Raw genomic sequence first — 23,186 nt, forward strand, 5'->3', positions numbered from 1 at the left:
TCCCTCTCTATCTCTCTCTATCTCTCTGCCTGTGATTCTCCGCCCTCTATCACTCCCAGTCTGTCCACAGGTCTCTCTCTCTCTCTCTTGCTCTCTCTCTCCTCACTCCCCGCCCCTCCCCTGTCTCTCTAACAGGGACAGCCAAAGAGCTTTTAGGGTCCCCGGGCACTATGTTATTGCCCCCTCCACACCACAGAGGTGTAGCAGGGTCTCATCTGTACCTCAGTTCCCAAACAACCCACTAGCACCATAAAGCCATAAGGAAACGCAGGGGCAGAGGAGCAAATACTGCAAAAATGTCCTTTGAAGTGGCCTCCACTGGGGGTGAAAATGTGATAAACATGCCCTTTAAAGAGTCACAAAACACCTTAACCACTTATTTTCAACTAAAAAACGTGTTTGGAAATATTTAATGTTGCTGATGTGTTGTAATTTGCACAGAGACTGTCCTCTACTGGTTTCATCCTGGCTACTGCAATTGAACGTTGCTGTTGGGCCGATCTGGTGGCAGGTGACGTATTGGTGCCGGCTCATAACATATTTGAACCTGAGCCACCATCAGCCTGGGCTGGGTAGTGGAGAGTGACCCGCTGTCACACTGGCCGACTCGCACATCCACACTCTGACCTCCCCCTCAGCCCCATGCCCACTTTTTGGCAGTTTATTATAATGACAGAAGAATAAAGAAAATACGTTCAGATACACAAATCTGTTATTGTCATTTACACGTTTGTCTGGTCTGGTTTTGTTTTGGTGTGAGGAAACACCTGACCTGTAACAGAAATGTAACCACATGAGCAAAACTGATGACAAAAATGTCTCATTGATGGAACAGCTAACAACTCATTAAAACAGGATTTTGTAAGGTGGTCAGAAGCCTGGAGAGCAGGGAACCACTGGTTTAATCATTAACAATGTGTTGTATTTTTGTGAGATTATCGTCATCATCTTTATGTAGCTAGAGTCTTTATCTAAAACTGCAGCTGTCACATGCAGGGCAAAGTTTCCACTTGTACTGTAGTGGAGTTAAGTTACAGTAATGGAAATACTCGAGCAAAACACACTCAAAAATGTACAACACTTGGCTAAGTAGTGTTTTTCTACCATCAGTGAAAAACATTTTAGCACTAAATTAAATGCGGCCACGAGTTAATCAGAAAAAAAACATTTACAAACTTAGCTGCAAATCTACATTTTTTTTTACATGTACCTGACGCTTGGTAACAATTACAGTGTATTTTTTCCTTTGGTCCCAACCTTTGTGTCTCTGCCCCCATCAGACATATTCAGCACAATTAGAGCATGTGAAATGGAGACGCAGATAAATATTTCAGCACCACTCTCGCTGCTGTGCTGTTCCACTGGAAGATGTGATTTCAAAACCTGTTTGTTATCCTGCTGCCTCTGCTCTTACAGTCATCTGCCGTGAAAACATCAACAAGTGCCACATGATGATAACGTCATTCACAGGGGGACATCCAGGCTTCTTCTGTGGTTTGAACTGATTCACGTTTTTGTGCAGTCACTACATTTCTTGGATATATTGCCATAAAATTTGGACCACAGGTACATTATGAATTCTACCAACACTGGTGTCTCCTGTCATTTTCCCAATGACATCACAATGCTTACATTTTAGCTGTTGACAGCCGCATTTAGGCAATGATGTAATATATCATTAAACTACATTCAAATGACTTGGGTTATCTTGGGTGACTCGATAATATTAATAATGATTAATGTATTATTTTAACTGAACATTTAAACTACTTGGAACTAAATGACTCCATACACAATTTTTAAAAACCGGCAGTGATTTTACAGAAAATTAAAACAACCGAACGCACTCGCCAGTTTCCTTCATCCTCAGCTCAAAGTGTGGCCTCAATGCGCTTTCTGCTGTGACTTCGGTGTTTTCTCTTTTCCTCTCCACAGGAATGTAAGCCCCTCGCTATTGCCTGGTAATGATGTTGAATATCCAGATGCTAAAGCTTGTTCCACTGCCTCACTAGCTTTAATTTTGATGTCCACAAATGACAAAAACTGTGGGCACACATGGAACAGAAACCACAGGACTTCACACCGGTGGACATTCAGAGCTAATTATCAGTATTACTCTATATGAATTATAATGAAAAAATGAACAGACCTTTTGCTAATTATTATTGCTGTGATTTCTTTTGCAAAGAAGCAAATAAACTTCACCATTAAACCCATTTCTGGCCACTTCTTTTTATTGCAGCATGTGGTTCACAGATTTTGCAAACATTTCACAACAGCACAAAGTGACAAAATCAGACAGAGCAAGTAAAGTCAGAACGACTAGTTATTTGTGCTATACATCATTGTTTAAATCAACCCATCTGAAATATATATTATCGTGCTTCATGTTAACATTTTCATTCAGTGTGTTTTTTTGGGTTAAAAACATATGTTGACGTGCCCTGCGACCGCTGCTTCAGTGCTGTAGTGAGTCTTTGCTTTGAAGGTGATGGAGGCGGATGGACATCAAAGCATGAAAGCACCCACTGGGTGTGCCCTGCTTTCATGTGTTATCTATACAAGGAATATGTCCAGATTTGCTCATTTTTAAAACTCTTATTCTATTTTTAACAGTCCCCTACAGACACTAAAACAAACACTAGATTGTCTTGACTTCAGTGGCTGGATGGTGATTGTTGGAAATTATATTCATTTAGAAAATGACCAAAGTTACCTTTTAAGTGCAGCGGTTAGCACTGCCGCCTCACAGCTAGAAGGTTGCGAGTTTGAATCCCCGGCCAGCTGCTGTCTTCCTGTGTGGAGTTTGCATGTTTTCCTTGTGCTTGCATAGGTTTCCTCTGGGTACTCTAGTTTCCTCCCACAGTCCAAAGACACATGTTAGGTTAACTGGTGACTCTAAATTGCCAGTAGGTGTTAATGTGAGAGTGAATGGCTGCCTGTCTCTGTCTTGGCCCCGAGATAGACTGGAGAGCTGTCCTGGGTGTACCCCACCTCTCACCCTATGACAGCTGGGATTAGCTCCAGCAAAAAAAAAGTTCACTTAGCTCCATATAATATTGATCTGTCATCAAAAATATGTTTTTTTTATTTCAATTGTTTGTCATTTGACATAAAGAATTTGGAGCTGCAGCAAAATTTCCCCCAAATCATTAAAATACACAGCATCTGAGGCTGCCCCCAGTGACTTAAGTTGTCAATATAATCATAAACACACACATATTATATCAGTAGAGACACAGAAAGTTTTGATTGTGAATAGTTTCTTCAAACAGAAAAGAAGATAGAGTTTTAACTCTTAAATAATGCATGATGGAAAGTTGGGTTTTTTTGGTTCTTTAAAGCATTTTCAATTGTTTAAATGAACTTTTATAAGTGTATTTATTCAACTCATTTCAAGTCAAAAGACCTCATGCCAGAACAACTCATGCTTATATCAATCAATGAAAACTTTATTTACATAGCACCTTTTGTACAAATTAATGCAATTCAAAGTGCTTTACAGGCATTTGAAAGTTGAATTATCCATTAGTCACTCTGTGTAACTCAGAGAAACAGCTCCGACAGACCCCACATGACCCTTAAAATTTAATTTTGAATCCATGATGACACCAAGGTTTCTGCTCTATTGGCTTGGGGATAGTCTAAGATCATTTAATTTTGTTGCCAATTTCTCTCTCTGAGCCTTTGAAGCAATAACTAAAATCTCAGTTATGACGTTCTGTGACCTTCAGGCACCACTGTCTAAATACATTTTAAAAAGGGCATCAATAGGCCCAGTGTCATTAGGAGACACAGCCACATGAAGCTGAGTGTCATCAGCATAGCTGTGGAATGAGACACTATGTCTCCTTATGACACAACCTAGAGTTTACATGCACAAGTTCAAACTTAGAGGTCCTAAAATTGAACCCTGAGGAACACCGTTATTTATTTCTGAAGATTTGGATATGCGTTCACTAGTTTCAACAAACTGCTTGCCAGATCATTAAGATGACAACCAATTTAAAAACAGTTCCAGACAGCGCAACATGTTCCCTCAGTCTGTTTAAAAGAATCGGATGGTCGACTGTATCAAAAGCAGCACCTGAGTCCAGCAGTACCAAAACTGAAGGTTTATTTTTAAAAGCTGAAAATAGAACTACACATTGTAGTTGAATTAAATTGAGTTATAGAAAATTATACAGTGCAGCCTACAAAGCTAATGTGTGAGCTCAGTGGATAAAATGCATATGACGTTGTTTACTACTTCTGTTTCCAGTTACCCAGTATCATATTATTCATGTTTTACAGAACAATGTGATGAAATAAAAACTGTGCCGCAGAGGAGAAGCCTGAAGGGGAAATTTCTAACAATACAAGCAGCCTGGGTGAACGTTAAATTGCCAAGGATGCTGTATAGTCTCTGCTGCAACACACCCATTTCTGCGAATCCACACCTGCAGGTGAACAAATCGGGGTGATGGAAAATTACATGTGCTGTCTATGAATAATTTTAACCAAACACAGACACACACACACACACCACAAGCACAAACACTATGACTCATCACCTGTCAGTCAGGTCACACAGCGGCCAAATAGATCCTATTCAAAACATATATAAAAAAAAAAACGGTTTAAAAGTGGAGAGACTTCATTAGAATCAGATTACCTGTAGAAAAAATCCTTTTAATATTTTATCATGTTACAAAAGTTTCAGAAACTACGAATGTACAAATTTGTATTGGATTTCAGTATGAACAGTACATCTCTATTTCAAAAAGTGCCTGTTGGAAACAATTTTAAATTGTTTCATTTACCTATTATGTAAAATACTGTGACATACTTACAATGGCAAGACATAGACAACATCTATCAAATTAGAAGGCCCCATCAGTTATTATTGGGTTATTAAAATATATTTACCACTATTGCATCTCCTTGAAAACTCTGCTGACACACACACACACACACACACGAAAAAGGCTGGAAATAGAGTCACATTAATGCTCTGCAGTCTGCTTCCTCTTTTTCTTCCGATTCCATCACATGTGTGTGTCTGTCTGGCGCCCTGGCATATTTGGACGTTTCAAACACTGAGCAAACACTGTGTTTGTGTTTGATGAATAATTTTAACCAAACACAGACACACACACACACACCACAAGCACAAACACTATGACTCATCACCTGTCAGTCAGGTCACACAGCGGCCAAATAGATCCTATTCAAAACATATATAAAAAAAAAAACGGTTTAAAAGTGGAGAGACTTCATTAGAATCAGATTACCTGTAGAAAAAATCCTTTTAATATTTTATCATGTTACAAAAGTTTCAGAAACTACGAATGTACAAATTTGTATTGGATTTCAGTATGAACAGTACATCTCTATTTCAAAAAGTGCCTGTTGGAAACAATTTTAAATTGTTTCATTTACCTATTATGTAAAATACTGTGACATACTTACAATGGCAAGACATAGACAACATCTATCAAATTAGAAGGCCCCATCAGTTATTATTGGGTTATTAAAATATATTTACCACTATTGCATCTCCTTGAAAACTCTGCTGACACACACACACACACACACACGAAAAAGGCTGGAAATAGAGTCACATTAATGCTCTGCAGTCTGCTTCCTCTTTTTCTTCCGATTCCATCACATGTGTGTGTCTGTCTGGCGCCCTGGCATATTTGGACGTTTCAAACACTGAGCAAACACTGTGTTTGTGTTTGATATGCAACTGCTTCCTCTTTCACGCTTTGCTCTGTAACCATCAGAGTGTGTGTGAGTGTGCGTATCACAGCTATATAATAAAAGTCAGGAAGAGGTGTGTCAAAGTTTTTCTGTTTAAGCTGAAATACCTGTGGCCTTTATGATGGAATACATTATATAACAAATGAGACCTTTCTGCTGTCGCCTTTAATTGGCAGTGATAAAAAAAAAAAAAGCCTGACTCTCATTTGCAGAACAAGTTCCTAACATCCGGTCTACTTCTGATTTAAACTCTTTGGCTCCTGTGGATTTGGGAGCAGATAAAAATTACAAATGTGATACTTTAATACCCCTTCTTTGGTCACATCACAACAACTATAACAGAATGCAGTGAAATTCACAATATCACATTGGATTACTGTACAGGCATAGAAGGCACACGAGCTCACATTGAACACACTCTGCTAAAAAATACACGAGGATGAAAAAAATGCATACAAATACAGTAAACACATCTTCTGGAAATGATCAGAAACAGAGGCTGGAAGATAAAAAGCAGCAGATGGTGGCTCTTCTGTCAATGATTGGACTAATGTCATTTCACAGCAAGAAATTAATGTACTTTTTCTATTCCTAAACAATTTACCTTGACAATGAATCACCTTTCATTTGCATTCAGCCACTTCCTGGTATGTTTACTTAGTTAGAAATCCTCTTGATTAACAACTTTTACAATTAATAAATAAATGCAAATGACGCCACTCATCATATCTGAACAAAAGGCACCATTTTAAGGTTTATTACAGTGCCTCTCCTCTTAGCTGTCAGATGAACATTGTCATAATCTAATTTGAACCAAGATTCGCTACATGACGTCTGGCTTCCATGTTATCTGTCGGCCTCTCAGTATGAACTCCGAATGAACTCAATGCCCTGCAATCGATCTCATCTGCTATTCCACTATCAAATACTGCCCCTCTGTGGACTGCTGGAGCTGTTGTCTCTTACTGCAAAGAAGAAACATCCCAAATTCCCTTTGCCCAGCAACAGTCATACTCTGCAGACTAAATATATTAACACATGCAGTGGTGCTGCCATAAAAACAAGATGCATATTGTCTGCAAGACAGACATCAGCCTGAATCTCTCTGCTCACTGACATGTATCGTTTAATAAATAGTGGTAATGTGTTGGTGCGTCCTCAGTGTCACGGCAAAAAATGACAATATCTGCTCCTATATACCTGACGTGTAATCAGTAAAGAAGCTTCAACACCCAAGATAGGGTCTTTTAGGGTTTCATCACAAACAGACACCCAAATTGACTGCAACCAATGTGACAGCCTGATATACAGTCATATACAGAAAATGAACCCTTCTCTTAGAGAATTGTTTCAGTTGCAAATCTTTTGGGTTTCACGTGCTTATTGTTTTTGCTTGCACTGGGACAATACAAAAAAAAAAAAAAACAGAGAAGAAAAATCAAATCTGATACAATTTCACACACAACCCAAAAAATGCACTGGACAAAATTATTGGCACCCTTAACTTAACATCTGGTAGCACCCACTTCACTCCTGTAACCATGTATGAGTTCCTTACACCCCTCTACTAGAATTTCGGACCAGATTTCATTTGCAAACTGCTCCAGGTCATTCAGATTTGTAAGCTGCCTTCTCCCAACTGCAGCTTTGAGATCTATCCACAGGTGTTCTATGGGATTCAGATCTGGACTCATCACTGGCCATTCAGAACTCTCCAGCGCTTTGTTTGTAAGCATGTCTGACTGCTTTCTGAAGTGTGTTTTGGGTCATTGTCCTACTGGAGGACCCATGACCTCTGGTGGAGACGCAGCTTTCTGACACTGGCCACTACCTTGCGCCCCAAAATTATTTGGTGATCATCAGATTTCATGATACTGCTCACAAAGTCAAGGCATCCAGTGTGAGAAACTGCAAACAAATCCCAAAACATCTTTGAACCTCCACCATGTTTGACTGTAGGGACTGTGTTCTTTTCTTTGAAGGCCTCGTTTCTTTTTCTGGAAACAGTGTGTCCTTTACCAAAAAGCTCTGCTTTTGTCTCATCTGTCCACAGTACAGTTGTCCCAGAAGGATGGTGGTTTTCTCACATAAGTTTTGGCAAACTCCAGTCTTGCTTTTTTATGCCTTTGTTGTCAGCAGTGGTGTCCTCCTACCACCTTCTACCACAGCGTCCCTTTTCATTCAGATGGCGATGGATACTGCGAGCTGACACTGTTGTACCCGGTGTCCGTAGATCAGCTTGTATTTGTTTGGAAGTTAATCAGGGTTATTTATTCACCATTCAAACAATCCTTTATTGTAATGTTTCATTAATCTTTCTCTTCCGTCCACGTCTAAGGAAGTTAGTGACACTGCCATGGGCTGTAAAACCTCTTGATGATACTGTGCACAGTGGTCCCAGGAACATTAAGATATCTGGGGATGGACCTGTAGCCTTGAGGTCGTCCATGTTTTGCCACATTTTTTTCTCTCAAATCCAAATACACCTCTTTACGCTTCTTTCTCCATGCTCAGTGTGACACACAACACAAAGGTTTAGTCAACTTGTGATAACTATATTGCCCACACCTGTTACTTGCCACAGGTGTGTCTAAATACAAATTACAGGAGCATCACATGCTTGAAAAGCAATTATTTTTTACAATTTTGACAGGGTGCCAATAATTTTGTTCAGTCCATTTTTGGGTGTCGTGTGAAAGTTTGACTTTTTTTGTGTTGTTCCAGTGCAAACAAAAGCAATAAGCATGTAATTACCAACAGAATTTGCAAATGGAAGTTTTCTGGGAGAAGGGTTGCATTTTCTCACAGAACTGCAAGTGTGCCGACATTTTTGGCCATGACTGTATTTTGCTTATTTTTTAAACTAGGGGTCCTATATACAGTATTAGTGGGGGGTTGACTTCTGTATACTTAGGGGCATAATTTCTGATAATCCATCCATCTCCATCAACCATATCCACTCATGCACACATACCAAACAACAGCGAGACACAGGTTAAAATGTGTTTATTTGTGATACAAAATAGGTATAAGTTGCTCCTATACAAATATAACAGGAAAATGCAGCACGTTGTGAACTGCGCCCCCGTGTGGAGGGGTGGAGCCACAAACATTTGGAGGGACAGAATTTAACAGAAAGAGTGAACGTACATGGACACTAAAAATGCAATTACAACTACAGCTGTCCTGTGCAAACACCTTCATGTCAAACTTTATGTAGTTGTCTTTGGGGTTACTGAGGCTTGTAAAAACTATAAATTCTGACGTGAAAGTGACAAATTTAGGGCATTCTTCCCTGCCAACAAGGGAATATTCTTAAAAACAGGTGAACAGGCATTGAAAAACACTCATTTGCAGATATTTTGAATCCTCTGAAATTGTTTTCTCTTGCAATTCGCTGACACAGCGCTGCTTTCTAGGCATGTTACCAACCAATTGTTGGTCAGTTAAACAACTTGAAACTGTATTGGGTCGCGTAAGTGCTCCTGCTTTTACCTGTAAAAAAGTACCTTTAATCTAATCCACTTCATTCATTCGAGTGCAACATCACACAATATTTTAGCGCTTTGACCTCCAGTAGCGCTATGGAACATTCACTTGATCAACAGTTGGTAAAGTGCCAAGAATCACCTTACTGTGTCAGTAAAGCCAGGAGAGACAGACGAAACAATGCAAGATCAAAAATGTACTATAATCAAAAATTTGCTTTGCAAACACTTTGTGGAAGTAAATTATTCAGTGTTTGTCAGGCCTCAAGGACTCACATCATGTTTCTGTGAGAAACAAAATGAGCATAACTCAGTATCTACAGGAAAACTCCACTGGGCAACTTTAGGAACTCAAACTGAATGACAGTGAATGTAAATGTAGCAAGAAAGCGAGAGGGACAGAGAGAAAGGGTAAAACGTTCCTTAAATAAAACATGAAAAAAGGCCTCAGAGTTACATTGATATACATATAAATCACCCAAATTAAGATTTCACCATACACACATTATTCATAAGAGCATAGCAGAGAGAGAAACCAAAAAATACAATTTCTATTACCGACATCTCAGATATGCTACAATAGGATACAAAGCTCCAGTATCATCTGTATCTGAGAAGATGCATTTCATATGCATTGTACTAAAAGCAAAAAGAATTTGAGTGATAGGCGGATTTATGTTTAAGTATTACTTGAATCAAAACAAGTGGAAAATGTTCTACTTGTTCTCCCGCCATGCTGTCTGAGGTTTTTAGTGTAGACATGGGCACAATTACAATCTTATTTCAGAACAAATACTCTCATTGTGCCTTTTACGTTCTATAAGACAATCTGAGGTACGTGCCCACTGCTGGGTATGGCAGCAGAGAGAAAGCTCCAGGTTTTTGCACATGGATTTTGGCTTAGTCAGGAAGATTTAAGAGTGAAGAAACTGTTCCAGGTGCACACACAGGAATCGGTTCTCATGTGCAAACTTGCCAAACTGATTCCACCTCATTTTACAGAGACAAAGTTGTGAGGAAAAAAAAGAAAGTCTTCATACTATATCCAAACCAGTACATTCAGTTTTTTTGTGTTGCTGTCATGCCAAGTGTACTGTATTAAGTTGTTTTAACGCTAGACCTGTACAAACTGTCAGTGCGGATGCAAGTCATATCTGTCTCTGTGGCAAGCCAACAATTGTCTTTGTTTATGTGAAATACTGCTAAGTATATGTAGGAAAAAAAAACTCTTGAACCTGATCTTTTCTCTACTCACGCTGCTTTTGTGCTAACCGGTTTTTCTCCTTCATAGCGAATAGTCAGGCCCAGCAGTGACCTAAATGGAAGTGAAACAGCTCAGCCTGACTGTTTTTACCTCTGCCTTAACAGAGAGCAAGAGGTGAGAGGTCACATGTTCAGAGATGTGTTGTGGTTTAATTCATCCAATGAGAACATGAAAGTGTGATAACGATGAATTGATCAACAGAAGAGAAACCAGGAAGGTTGTCGTTTCTGCACCTGATAATCCCAACGAAACTGAGGTGTGCTCAAAGAGGCTGGGTGACACAGGAAGGAGTTCATGAGCATCTGAAAGAATTTAATGATGTCAGAGTGGACAAGGAAATGAATGACCAAATGGACGAGATGGTGAACTGCATAGAAGCCAGAGCAGTTCTGGTTTGTCTCCCGAGCCGTTGGGAAATCACCGTGGCCTCTTGCGAGTGACAAAGATGAGGACCCTGCGGATGGCGATGAGGCGGTCCTTGAGGGAGGTCATGGCCAAGATAGTGAGCTGGGCTCGATTCTCCAGGGGAAGGACAGCGAGCAGCCACCAGCACCAAGCCGGACCACTGGGACTGCCCTAAAAGACAGAAAAGATTAAAGAGACTTTGGTTTTTGAACTGTTTAAAAGTCTGTGTTTTATAATATCTCCAGATTACGTGGCCTTACATTACAACATGTTTGCCCAAGAACAAGAACTGATTTCAGTAGATTTAGGCAACCCCCTTCTTGACTGCTCAGCTTTGTGGGTGTGGCTACATTTTTGCAATTCAAATAACCAAACACTTATTTTTGTGTTTTATTTGACCCCCCCCCAAAAAAACATTTAACAGCTGAACTGCAATCTAACTGTAGAGATAATAATAATAATAATAATAATATGTGATATGGCTGAGAATAATTTCATAATTTAGCAGCTATGCCATTATTTTCCTTCACTGTTTTTCTTTCTCTGTTCATTGGAGATGAACAGGAGAATGTCTTCATTTCTGTTTGTATCTTTTTAAATTACTCTGTAAGTCAATAAAGGGGAAGTTCAGTTTACAGTGTTCATACACCATTTAAATTTAAGCACTTTCAAGGTCTGTTTTTAAGCTTTTCCAGGACTTTACAGTTGTGGTAAATTATATATTTGCACAAATAGATTAATACTGAAAATGATTATCACTCATAAAATCAACCAAAATTAATTATTTTAATTGCAAAAGAAATTTTACACACTCACTCGAGAAATAATTTTCAATAAATTTGTTACCGAAAAATGTAAAAAGTAAGAACCTTTGTCCTTGTATTGTGCCAATCAAAGCAAAACTTGATTTGACAAACAAAACAGCAACAACACAAACTAGTCCCAAGTAATACAAAATGTTGTATTATAAACCCAATAGGCATAACATTATGACCGCTGTGAGCTCTGCCATGAATTCTACGTTTACAAGATTATAATTTCTCAGTTTTTAAGTAGAAACTCTCAGAAACGTTGTTCATTACTGAGGTCACAGCAAGTGGTGGAGTCCTACTATTAAGACATGTTTCTAAGGTTTTGGCCATGCTCTTTAAAATGAATGAGAAATCAAATTAAGGCCTGAGAAAAATCTGCTGATTGCAAACCATATGAACTTCTGTTTGCAGAACCCGTACGAACCCTAAATGTAATGCCAAGGAGTGATTTAGAGCGGATTTTCTCCTGATTTGAGGAGAGAACAGAACACGGCTAACTCAACCAAATTATTTTTCTTTTTGTTTTTAACCTTAAAAAAACTAAACATTTTTCTGAACTAGACAAAAACCAAAACAAGACATATTTTCTTGCTTCAACCTCTTATATCCAATGTTGTATTTGGATATAAACGATGGAACTTAGTTCAATCCAGAGTTATTGCACATAGATGTCATTTGTGAATCTTCCACCATTATAGATTTGTCCTTAAACCTGTAAATTGGTGCAAAATGTCTGTGAGACTAAGTTATAGATGTGTTTTCAGACCTGGGGGTCAGGGTCCTTGCTGGGAAGGTGTCCGAAATGGCTGAGTATCTGGCTCTTCATGTTGTCTTTCAAAGAGGTAAACCAGCTGTTAGCCTGCTCATACACAGCATCATGCAACTTTAGAAGCTCCACCAACTCCTCTCCCTCCACCTGTTTGGACAGAGAAGTTGTATTTTTGTATTTATAAAAAAACGGAGGATAGATGGAAGACACACAATGTATAAAAGTAAAGGGTATTTATTCCAACGTTAGACACTTCTCTACTGTGTATCACGGTGCCTACAGTCCTTCCTGCATCTTAGTGTGAACAAAATAAAGGACATGATTTTTGATTTCCTTCCCTTATTCTACACTGGAGAGCATCAGATTGGGATGCAGAAGGCAGCGGGATCGAATCCCACCCCACCAGGTGTGACCAGATAAATTGGGTGGGTTGCAGCAGGAAGGTCATCCAGCGTACAAAAAAACAAAAACAGTGGTTTTGAAGAAGGTTTGGAGTGGGTCTGTTATTTGTCAGTTTCTTGCGGTGTTGTTTTCATTAATGTGGCAACAAAATAAGTTATTTTTAATTTTTTTGATATACTTAATATCTATGCTGAAATTGTTGATGGACAGCTGCACATACACAGTGCTACTACTCAGAGGCACATGTGATTTGTGACCAGAAGAAAGTGGGTATCAAACCTAAAAACCATAAAAATAAGGCACATAGAAAGAAAGTTTTTCTGTATTCTGGCACTGAATCTTATCATAGCACAGAAGGGTTTTGCTTATCCACTAATGAGTCCTACTTTGATGACATTCACTTGACAACAGTATGACCCACGGTACAGCGACCCATCCACACAACTGTCCCCTGTGCCCACCTGCTTGTCTTCCAGGTACTCGATCTTGGCAGTGTGGTAGCCATCTCTCTGGCCGTGGCTGAGGACCTTAAACCGTGACACGCCGATTGTGTCGACCACCGAACGTCCATCAGGAAAGAATTTCACATCTCGCACCTAAAACACATTTTGTAAACACATGTAACATGACAAAATCTACCAAAGAGGAAAATAAGCAAGCGGCATCCTGGTTAGCTTCGGACATGTACACACACTCACCCGCAGCATGCAACCATAGTCTGCGAAGCCTTTGAGGTCATCAGCTATGCACATGCCGAACTGTTTGGTACCGGTTTCCATGGAGCGACGGATCATGAGACGGTAGCGTGGCTCAAACACATGGAGCGGACAGGGAATGGTGGGAAAGGCCATTGTGCAAACGAAGATGGGCACTTCCTGGGTCAAGCTAAAGAACACAGTTAAATTTTAAAGTTCAAGAAAACTATTAAGGTTTTTTGATACCATTTATGATGTGTGTATCTTTACGCGTGAGTAAAACTAACTTGGACAGCTCTTTCATCTCCTCTTCATGGATTTTCTTTCTCTCTGCCAACTCGTCTCCAAGGTAACGCCGCAGCACTTCCTCCATCAGCAGGGTCTTGTTGTAACCTCTGGTGGCCAAATACTGCAATGACAAAACACAAACATAAGTATGCCTACATTACATACAATGGCTAGAATAAAAAAAAAAATACAAAAGTTTCAAACTGTTGTCAAAACAACACTCTAAAAATAGAAAATTTGATAACTTGATTTTTACTGATTACTTAAAACTAGATGTTTTAATTCTCTTCCAAGCTGCTAATTGTCTTAACAATATATTGTTTTGGCACTCTTACAAATCTACAGAAAGGTTACTGACAATGTTAATACCTTTTATAAAGTGGTGAAACCTTTTAAAAGAAAAAAAGAAAAACAGTTTTTCCAAATAGTTACACGAGTATTTGCAAATTTGACTGTATACCTCAGACAGATTCTCCTTGCATAAGGGGCAGTTGGGGTTGTGGTCCAGGCAGCGCTCCAAACATTTCAGGCAGAAGGTGTGTCCGCAGGGAGTGGTCAAAGGCTCATAGAACAATCTAGAGGACAACGAAAAGCACACAGCGAAACGCTAACATGCTGCATCTGTTGACAATGCCTGTTAGTGATGTTAATGACGACTGTTACATGCTGGTGTGTGTGCTGATAATGAAGTTTTCATTGAGAGTTAATATGTTTGCTCCTGACTGTTGTCAGATTTGACGTGTGTGCGTGTGCTTTTAAACGTTGGACTGTGTGCAGTCACCTCATGCACAGTGAACACTCCATGTCTCCACTGTCTAGCAGCTCAGCAGGAACCGCCCTAACTATTCGTACTGTGCCCATCTCAAAGGTGCTTGGCTCATCTGCATGGAAAAACATCACTTCACATTAGCACAAACGTTCCTGTTGTTCTAGTACCAACAGAGTCGGAGATGGCAGATTTCGACTTTAAGGTGCAGAATCCACGGAAAATAAGAAAATAAACAACCTATGCAGGTTTACTTTGTGAGTGTGCATGATGAGGCGATTTTCATTTTACAGTTGCTGTTTGACTCAATATAGCCGAAAGTGCCTTCTTCCTATTGATACACAGAGCAATTCTGTCACATGGCTAACATTTAGTACTGCAGGCTTTACATGGGCTACCATATATTGAGCACTGTAATCAACATTCACATCATAGCAATTCTTTTTATAAAATGTATTACTCACTCCAAGCAGTCTAACAGGCAAATAGTAAAAGTGAATGTGTCCTCCCTTGAAAGAAATTATATTCTGAGATCAATTTCCAATTGTTCTGGAAAATCATTTCCAGGATTAAAAAAGAAGAAGAGTATATGTTTTTTTATTCTTTTAAATTGAAACTCTCTTACCAGGTCTGAGCACTTTGGAGGGAGTGTTGAAAGCTGGTGGGGGTCCTTCACCACTGTGTTTCCTCTTAAGGCCACCAGGTGCTGGCAATGTAGCCAGGACGTCAGCCAGGCTCTTGGTGCTGCCCTCCTCGGCAGTAGGGTCATATTTACTGGGGGTCAGACCAGACACTCTGGAGGACGACTCATTCACTGGAGAACTTTTACTCAAACTGAACTCTGAGTCCTGGAGATACACACATGCATTAGAACGCCTGACAGCCACACACTGCTGTCTGTATGCTGTAGAACATTCTAAATTCATTTAGTGAATTTCTTTTAATCATCACTGTTAAGATTTGCATATTACTTTAGCAGCTGAAACAATTTTTCCACAGTGTTGGCCATTTGTATTTTTGAGAACTAAGATTGCCTATATACACAATTATGGGTGAAGAGTGTGTACGTGTGTCAACATATAACCTAATATCTTGATAGGAACTTGCTGACATAAACACATGCAAATTTCAAATGAAATGACCACATAATTAGCATAAGGCATCCATCTTACTGCACAAATATGGAAATTGTCCTTCAACACCAAGGTTTCTGGTCACCAAGGATCAGTTTCCTTAACAATTGTGTAATTGATTTAATTGAGATGCCAAAAACAATTTACAAAAATTTTTATTAAACAAGTTCACAAGGTGGGATTCAAGAAAATATAATAGATTACATTAATTTGTTTAGGGTTGGGGTAATATATGTCCTTTAATTCATTTTGAATGTATGTTTTCATTTGACTCAGTGGATGGAATGTGTTCGTCTGTGCGCAGTAACCTGTTTGGATGAGCCAGGTCCCTGTGTGAGTGGACTGAGGGACCTGAGCAAGGCGGGAGGTTTGATGAGACGGGTGGCCAAACCCCCTTGCAAAGGGTGCAATGGCGTTGGCATATCCTCATTTTCAAACACAGAGCAGAACAACTCACTAAGGACCTGCAGGATGAAATAAGACCAAGCACTCGATTAGTGATCACAATCGACATGGATAAGAAGCACAAGTAAACCTAGAAATATGTGCTTGCCCCTGTATTTTGCCTATGTTTAGAGCTGACAATTGAAACTTTTTTCTGCCACCACCGCTACAGTTGACAGTCTTGAAGTGCTTCTACACAAATTGTGGAGTGTTTTTCTAGTTAGTCAAGAAAATGAAAAGCAGCTGACTTAAAAAGGCCTATGATCCAAAAATCAACTCAACATCCACCATCAAGTACTTCAAGAAACACCAGCTGAAACTTTTCATCTTTGTTTAGGAAAAAGTAGCTAAATACTAAAATTGAGAACAGCAAACCAACTGATGGAATAAATATAAAAAGTCAGATCCAAGGAAACTGAAAAGCAATGTTTAAAGAAGTTTTGAGATTAAAGACAACTATATATGAAACTTATCATTTTATTTGAACTATATGTCTCTGCCCAGTGAGGTGATGAAATGCTTTAATGGCAGCAATGTTCTGTAAACATGTAAGATAAAAAGGCAGTTACTTAAAAAAAATGGAACACTGTAACAGACTACTACTAGACTCCTTAACTACAGAGTAAGGTTGCCCTGACATCCTTTAACAGACAGTTTGACACCAATTCACACCTCACATACTGTGAGACTTAAAATCTGATGGTTCCCAAAAAGGTAAAATGCCAATAACATGCCAGAAATTAAGAGATCAGAAAAAACAATACATCTAAGACTTTTATACAGCACTCGTCTTTTTTTAAATCTGAGTCACCACTCAGTTTCAAAAAAAAAAAAAAAAAAAAACCTCCATTGTAGCATCCATAAAAATTAGCTTTGCTTACCTTTTGAGCCTCCAGTTTGACTTCGATCCAGTTGGGTTTTAGTGCAACACACGTTAAGTACTCCTGCAGGGCCTCATCATTCCGGCCTGCTTTTCGCAGTGCTGTGGCTTTCAGACGGTGAGCCTGAAACATATTTTTACAAGGAAGTTGTGCTTCTTGTATAGTAACATGTTTTACTATGCCTATATGCTGACTGTACTGTGCATAGAGGGCTCTGCTTGATCTCTATTTTTAATCAGATAGATTCAATTCTGACCTTCACATCCATTTCAAAGCTGCCTCACCTTTGTCCAGAGGGGTTTCAACCTGCAAAGGCTGCTGGCATCTTGCACTGCCTGACTGAAGTTCCTCATCTCCATGTGCAACTCAGTTCGTTGGCACAGCAGTCTGCCTGAAGAGGGCACTGTACAACACAGAGAAAAACCCAACACACCATCAGGTCAGTAGATAAACCTCTAGCGGAAGCATGTTTTATTTCTAGGCCTAACAGAAGTAGGACACCGACGTAACATGGTGCCACCTGACTGATGTTAAAACGAAAGAAACTGTATCAGTGATTTACTGCTGATATTTTATTATAAGCAAACAACAGATTTCCTTATTATCTAAAAGAGTTACATTTCATATCGTTACCTTAAAAATAAATATGACAGTCTAAATAAACTGGGGGACACCTAATAAGCTGCAAATAAACAGGAGTAAAGTACTGCAGATGTTTACATACATTCAGTCACATACAACATAAGAACTCATCTTCATTCTTAAGTTTGATACAGGTTTCATTCAGAGATAATTATTATTATTATCATCATCATTATAACTTTTAAGTTGTAACAATGCACTTTAATTGCAAAAAGGTTATAGAGACAACAACAGTCTGCTACCTGGCTGAAGTTCCTAATATCCTTGTGCAACTTCAGCCTGGTAGATCAGACTGTCTGAGAATTTAAAAGTGTTCAAATGTGAACTGTACAGTCTTTGAAAGTCTTAATTTGTTACAAGGTGTGTCCCCACTTCTGGTCCAGCAGTGCCTACTAGTGTCTCTCATCGGTTTAACCGTTTTAAACTCATATCAGTAAAGTAACAGCAACTACTCAAATGTAAGTAGATGTACTTAGTCTTGGAAAAATGGTATTGGGACAGCCCTAGTGGCTGTAGTCAAGATCTGTCCCAGGTCCCCCAACTGCAGATATATGGTGGTGCAGTGTTTGACCTACTAGACATATGACTCATAAATGCAGGAGCAGAATTATGAGGCTTGTGAAACTAATTTAGTGTGACTGTGATCGAAAAGGAATGCAGTTCCTCATGCCGAATGTGCAACATCCTCATAGGTTCACATCACAGAAACACGCACCAAACAGGAAAGTCACAGCGTAGGAGTTCGATGGATACGGCTAATCACCATGCTTGGCCCTCTCTGTTTATTTAAACAAAAAAATAAATTACAGCACACTGGTCATTAACTGCTAAATAAAATAAAATGTGAATCTGCTGAGGAGGAAGAAATCACACAAGCAAAACTAACAATCTTCACAGGCTGAGACAGTGTCTTTGCTTTGGTTGTGTTAGCCTACCTTACACAACATACTGAAATCTCTCCCTCGGTACCTATTGTTGCACCTGTCCGTTTCTCTCTCTCTCAAACACACACACCATTATATCACTTTCATCGTGTAAGTGCAGTGCATAAGACATGGCACAGATAACCATCAAGGAGAGAAAATTGCCAAAAAGGCACAGGTTGGATAACAGCTGTATTTCTGCTGACATCATGAGCCCATTATGCTCATCTTGTATCACAGATACCAGACGGCCTCCTGCTGCATTTGTTGGGAAAACAGTAACAGGCAGTGACAAAGCTGTGAAGGCATTCTGTCCTCTTGCCACCCAGAGCCCTTCACAAGACAGAAGGCATGAATCAATATTGATCTGAGGATGTAAATATCTGAAAAAACATCTGAACACTCAAAACCACACACACACACAAACAAACCTGAATGTGTTTCTCAATTTCATTTCCATTCGATACATTTCTCAGATCAACAGTAAACACCTGGGGCCAGCAGCAGGGCAAATGCTTCGTTCCACCCAATAAGCTATTCAAGGGCCACAGATACGTTTTGAATATACTCTAATAAGTAAGCCAGAGTTTGGAAGTTATTGGTCCATCTTTCTTGGAAGATTCAAACTCTGCAACAGCAGACCTGCCCTGGCCCAGAATGTATGCAACACACTGACGCGCTTTATCTAATATGACAACAGATCATTTGGTAATTTACAGAAACAGCTGCGTAAAGGGACAGAAATCTGGGAAATGGAGAACAGAAAATATTAACTATTAAAAAAAAAACTACAACTTAGATTAACACGTAAAGTAGCGCATACGTTACACAGTCATTGTCCCTAGAAGGTTATTCAACACCGCTTATGAAACGCCACGGGGGGGGTCCAACTAGGTGGGCTATTAGGTCCAGATAGCTACATCTCTATTCGATCCACAAAGCTGCTCTATTAAAACAACCAAGCATTGCAGAATATAAATTAAAAAAACTGTATGAATATGTCATTGGACAGAAGTTAAGATGTGCGCTACTCAGGTTATGAAGGACGGCGGATCATGTAATGCTTGACCTCAGCTCGGTGGAGAGAAGAATGGCGCCACTTATTGGTGACACCGCGAAGCTGGACTGGAAAAATGTAGGTCACCTGTTCGAAACACTGCAGATTTGACAATAACGTTTCCCGTTTAGCGAAGACATTGGCACACGAAGGGGTTTGCGTTGCATAGATAAACGTGGCGCCCCCTTACCTAGTGCGACTGCTGCACTGTATTTCTCCAAGGCATCAGCGAGGCTCCGTTTCTTCCACAAAACCTCTCCTTCAATCCAGAACTTCCTAGCTTTACTCTCAGTTGCAAACAGTTTGTCCAACAGTCCGCTGAGGACAACGTTGATTCTTCGGCCGTTTGGCAGTCCATCTTTTTGGTTCAACTTTTGTTTGCAGTGTACACAGTCTGCGACAGCGTCGTCCTCTAAGCAGCGTTTGCAGAAAGTGTGTCCACATTCCACGGTTGCAGGCTCATGGAGCAAACACTTGCAGAGGCGACAGGAAAACAAGTCTGGTGTTTCACCGATTTCACACTCTTCATTACTTTCAGCCCCATCTTCCCCGTTACTGCCACTAGCATGGCCTTTTAACATTCCGGCTATACCAGGCTCTTTCTCACGGATAGTCCGGGCGATGGTTTCCACCATAATGGGAAGCTCCTCTGGGTGCAGTTTACCAAGGCTGGCCGCTGTGCAGTACGAGTCCAGGGCCTCAGAAATCCGCCCAGCTCGGGACAGAGAGTCGGCCTTCCTTAGACACAAGCCCCTATCCGGCTGCTGGAGGTCTGCAAGCTGAGAGCTGTAGATCTCCACGGCCAGGTTAAAGTCTCCTGCCCGGTTGGCCTCCTCTGCCACCTCCAGCATTTCGGGGCATATCCCCGAAGCCCCGGGGTTGGAGAGCGGGTGGAGACACAGCTCACCCTGGTGAGACCGTAGGCCAGTCTCCATCTTCTCCTCTAAATTAGATATTTAGAGAGCGAAGATGTTCACAGGTGGTCTGTCTGAAACAGACCTATCTCCCGAAATTTCGCAGAAATCATAACTCAAAGTATATTTTACCATTTTACTGCCACACCAAACCTCCGACTGTGCCCGACTGTCAGTGGTGGACAGTCAAAATAGGTTATGACGAAATCTGAGTCATATACCGATAACATAGAACGTCGGTGTAACATTGTTGGTCTCACCGTCAACTATCTCATCCCCAGGTAAAAATAAAAATAAAAATAAAACTCAGTGTGGGATGGGACTGCCCTGTAAACACCGGCTCTGAATTCTTGGAGGTAGACGGTTCCTGCTATTTAGAAACTGCCGCCTCTCACCAGCAACCAGCGGGGCTGACAGCGTCTCTCTGCTACAAATGTAAACTTTGCAGATTTATCGCTTTTATCAAAGCATTACCCTACAGTATTTGTGTATTACGGTATTTTAGTTGAGAATCCGTCAGTAAACTCCTCCGAGCTTAGCAAGTTAAGAAGCTTAATTTCCATTTGGTGCTAACCCGTATTAAAGATACAATATTAACTATACAAAAGGCCAAACGCGATGTTTAAATATTGTGTATAACACAATATTTAAATAGTGTGTAGTACACAAACGTCCAGAGTAAAGTGGATATATGTTCGCTACAGACCCACAAGTCCGTCCTTTCTCAAGTTGTCTACAGCTGATCGGCTGTTGTTTTTATATAAGAGACCGCGGGAGCACTGAGGGCGAGACGAGCTACGTTAGCTAACGTTAGAACAGGTTAACTAGCTAGCTAACTAGCCAGCTAACACCGATTGCCCCGTCGAAGTCCACAAAAGAGCTACTTTCAAGCAGTTGTCCCAGAACTCCCACGTATTTCTAACGCATCCGAATGTCCTGTCCTTGTCTCGAAAAGCGACAAAATCCCGATGAAAGTGAAGCAGTCACCGGGACGCTCCATCTTGGTGCCTATCCAGCTAGAGGGGCCAGCAGCTTAGCTGAGGTTGTCGGTTGTTTGGAGTTCACACAGTATTCGTCGAAGCCAGCGCAGGGCGTCACGTGACGTACGAGGCGGACTCCGATTGGTCGAATATGTGGCTCACTTATATAACGCCATGATATTGTATAACCTTTCACAGACGACGGCGAGTGACTGCCAGCGAGCTTCAGCAAAACAACATGTCCTTTATTAGTTTTAGCGAGATTTCACACGTGTTATCACAATAGGATGCCGTCCGGTAAAACAAGAAGGGCCGACATTGCTGTGTTTAACTTAAATTATCCACTTTGTCCATTTTTAACTTACACTTCCGGCTGCGGGCTTGATTCATTGTTTATGTAATGTTTTATATAAGCAGTGTGTCAGGTCTAGTTTTGGAGTCAGAAGTGCTAAAAGCACCATGAGTATGTTTCAGCTTTATAGTTTTAGCCACAACAAAGCGACAAAGTAGCTCAATCCCAAACTTCTTCTGATGGATCAATGTCAAATTTTGTGTTGCTCTTACATTACTGTTGCTGTGAGCCCTGTGACCCATTTCAGGGACTGGATCTTCACAGGACCTGGCCCACAAACTGGATGCTGGGCTGGGCTTGCTTCCTTAGGGGGAATAAGTTCACAAACTACATACTGTAGTAAAGGTACCTGCAGAAGCAGCAGTCCTGCACTAGATGTAGAAGTACAGTTTTAGTTTTATATTAATTATGCCTCAATTATGTTTGGGCTAAAAAAGAAACAAAAATAAAATGGAAATATACATTTTTTTTGTTGTATGTTTTGTATGTAATATCCATTTAGTTCTAAAACACAAAATAATTGTCTTTATTTATTGCATACTTACTGAGATAATTATTTGGCTTTATATAGAACTAAGGGAAAGCTCAAATGCCAGAAAAAGTGCACTAGGTGAATGTATTCTATAGTGTTAATGGCAATGAAAATTGTTGACATTCTGTTCAGAAACAGTCTGAGTTACAATGAAATGTTTTCAGACTCATTGTTTCCAATTGTGCAGTTCTAATTATAAATGGTAAAAGCAATATGTGGGGATTATGCAGTGTCACCTAACTGGGACAGTCTTTCTGGAAACATTTTTTAAGATGGGGGTTTCCAATACTCCAATACAAACATTATTCCCACTGGTTGTGCGAAGAGGCACTTATATTTCAAAACCTACAGAAGTTAAGACTAGAGATGCAGTACATGTGAAAAGAAGTCCACCAGCCCCCAGTGACCAAGATATATCTGCAGTGAGGAATATTAGAGACCTTGTTAGCATTTGCCATCTCCTACAAAACCTTCCCTTCTGAGATTTTTCACAATTGGAAAGTTGTGTAAGGATGACAAGGTCCTCTGTGACTAATTTCCCTCAAGTATTATAAAAGCACTGCTGTCCAATCTGGTCAACACACCCTGCAGAAAGCCTGCGTGCTGTTGTGTGGGGTAGCTTTAACAAGATGAATCTCTTAATAAGGCAACATGGAGTGTTATAACCTGTACACCTACACAGGTTGTGTGACAT

The 23,186-nt window shown here is 40.1% G+C and overlaps 1 protein-coding gene across 1 annotated transcript; it reads right to left on the bottom strand.

The window, feature by feature from the left end:
* Nucleotides 1-8,734: 8,734 nt before the first annotated feature.
* lonrf2 (LON peptidase N-terminal domain and ring finger 2) lies at nucleotides 8,735-21,689 on the bottom strand. Its single transcript, XM_067515785.1, has 12 exons — nucleotides 19,905-21,689; nucleotides 17,377-17,495; nucleotides 17,093-17,215; nucleotides 16,076-16,231; nucleotides 15,260-15,482; nucleotides 14,650-14,749; nucleotides 14,329-14,443; nucleotides 13,868-13,989; nucleotides 13,584-13,770; nucleotides 13,347-13,481; nucleotides 12,481-12,630; nucleotides 8,735-11,073 (listed from the first exon to the last, which is right to left on the bottom strand). Exons 1-12 carry the CDS (start codon nucleotides 20,647-20,649, stop codon nucleotides 10,915-10,917), a joined length of 2,334 nt encoding a protein of 777 aa, XP_067371886.1. The 5' UTR covers nucleotides 20,650-21,689; the 3' UTR covers nucleotides 8,735-10,914.
* Nucleotides 21,690-23,186: the final 1,497 nt, after the last annotated feature.

This window comes from Channa argus, chromosome 9 (assembly GCF_033026475.1).
Source record: "Channa argus isolate prfri chromosome 9, Channa argus male v1.0, whole genome shotgun sequence".
NCBI lineage: Eukaryota > Metazoa > Chordata > Actinopteri > Anabantiformes > Channidae > Channa > Channa argus.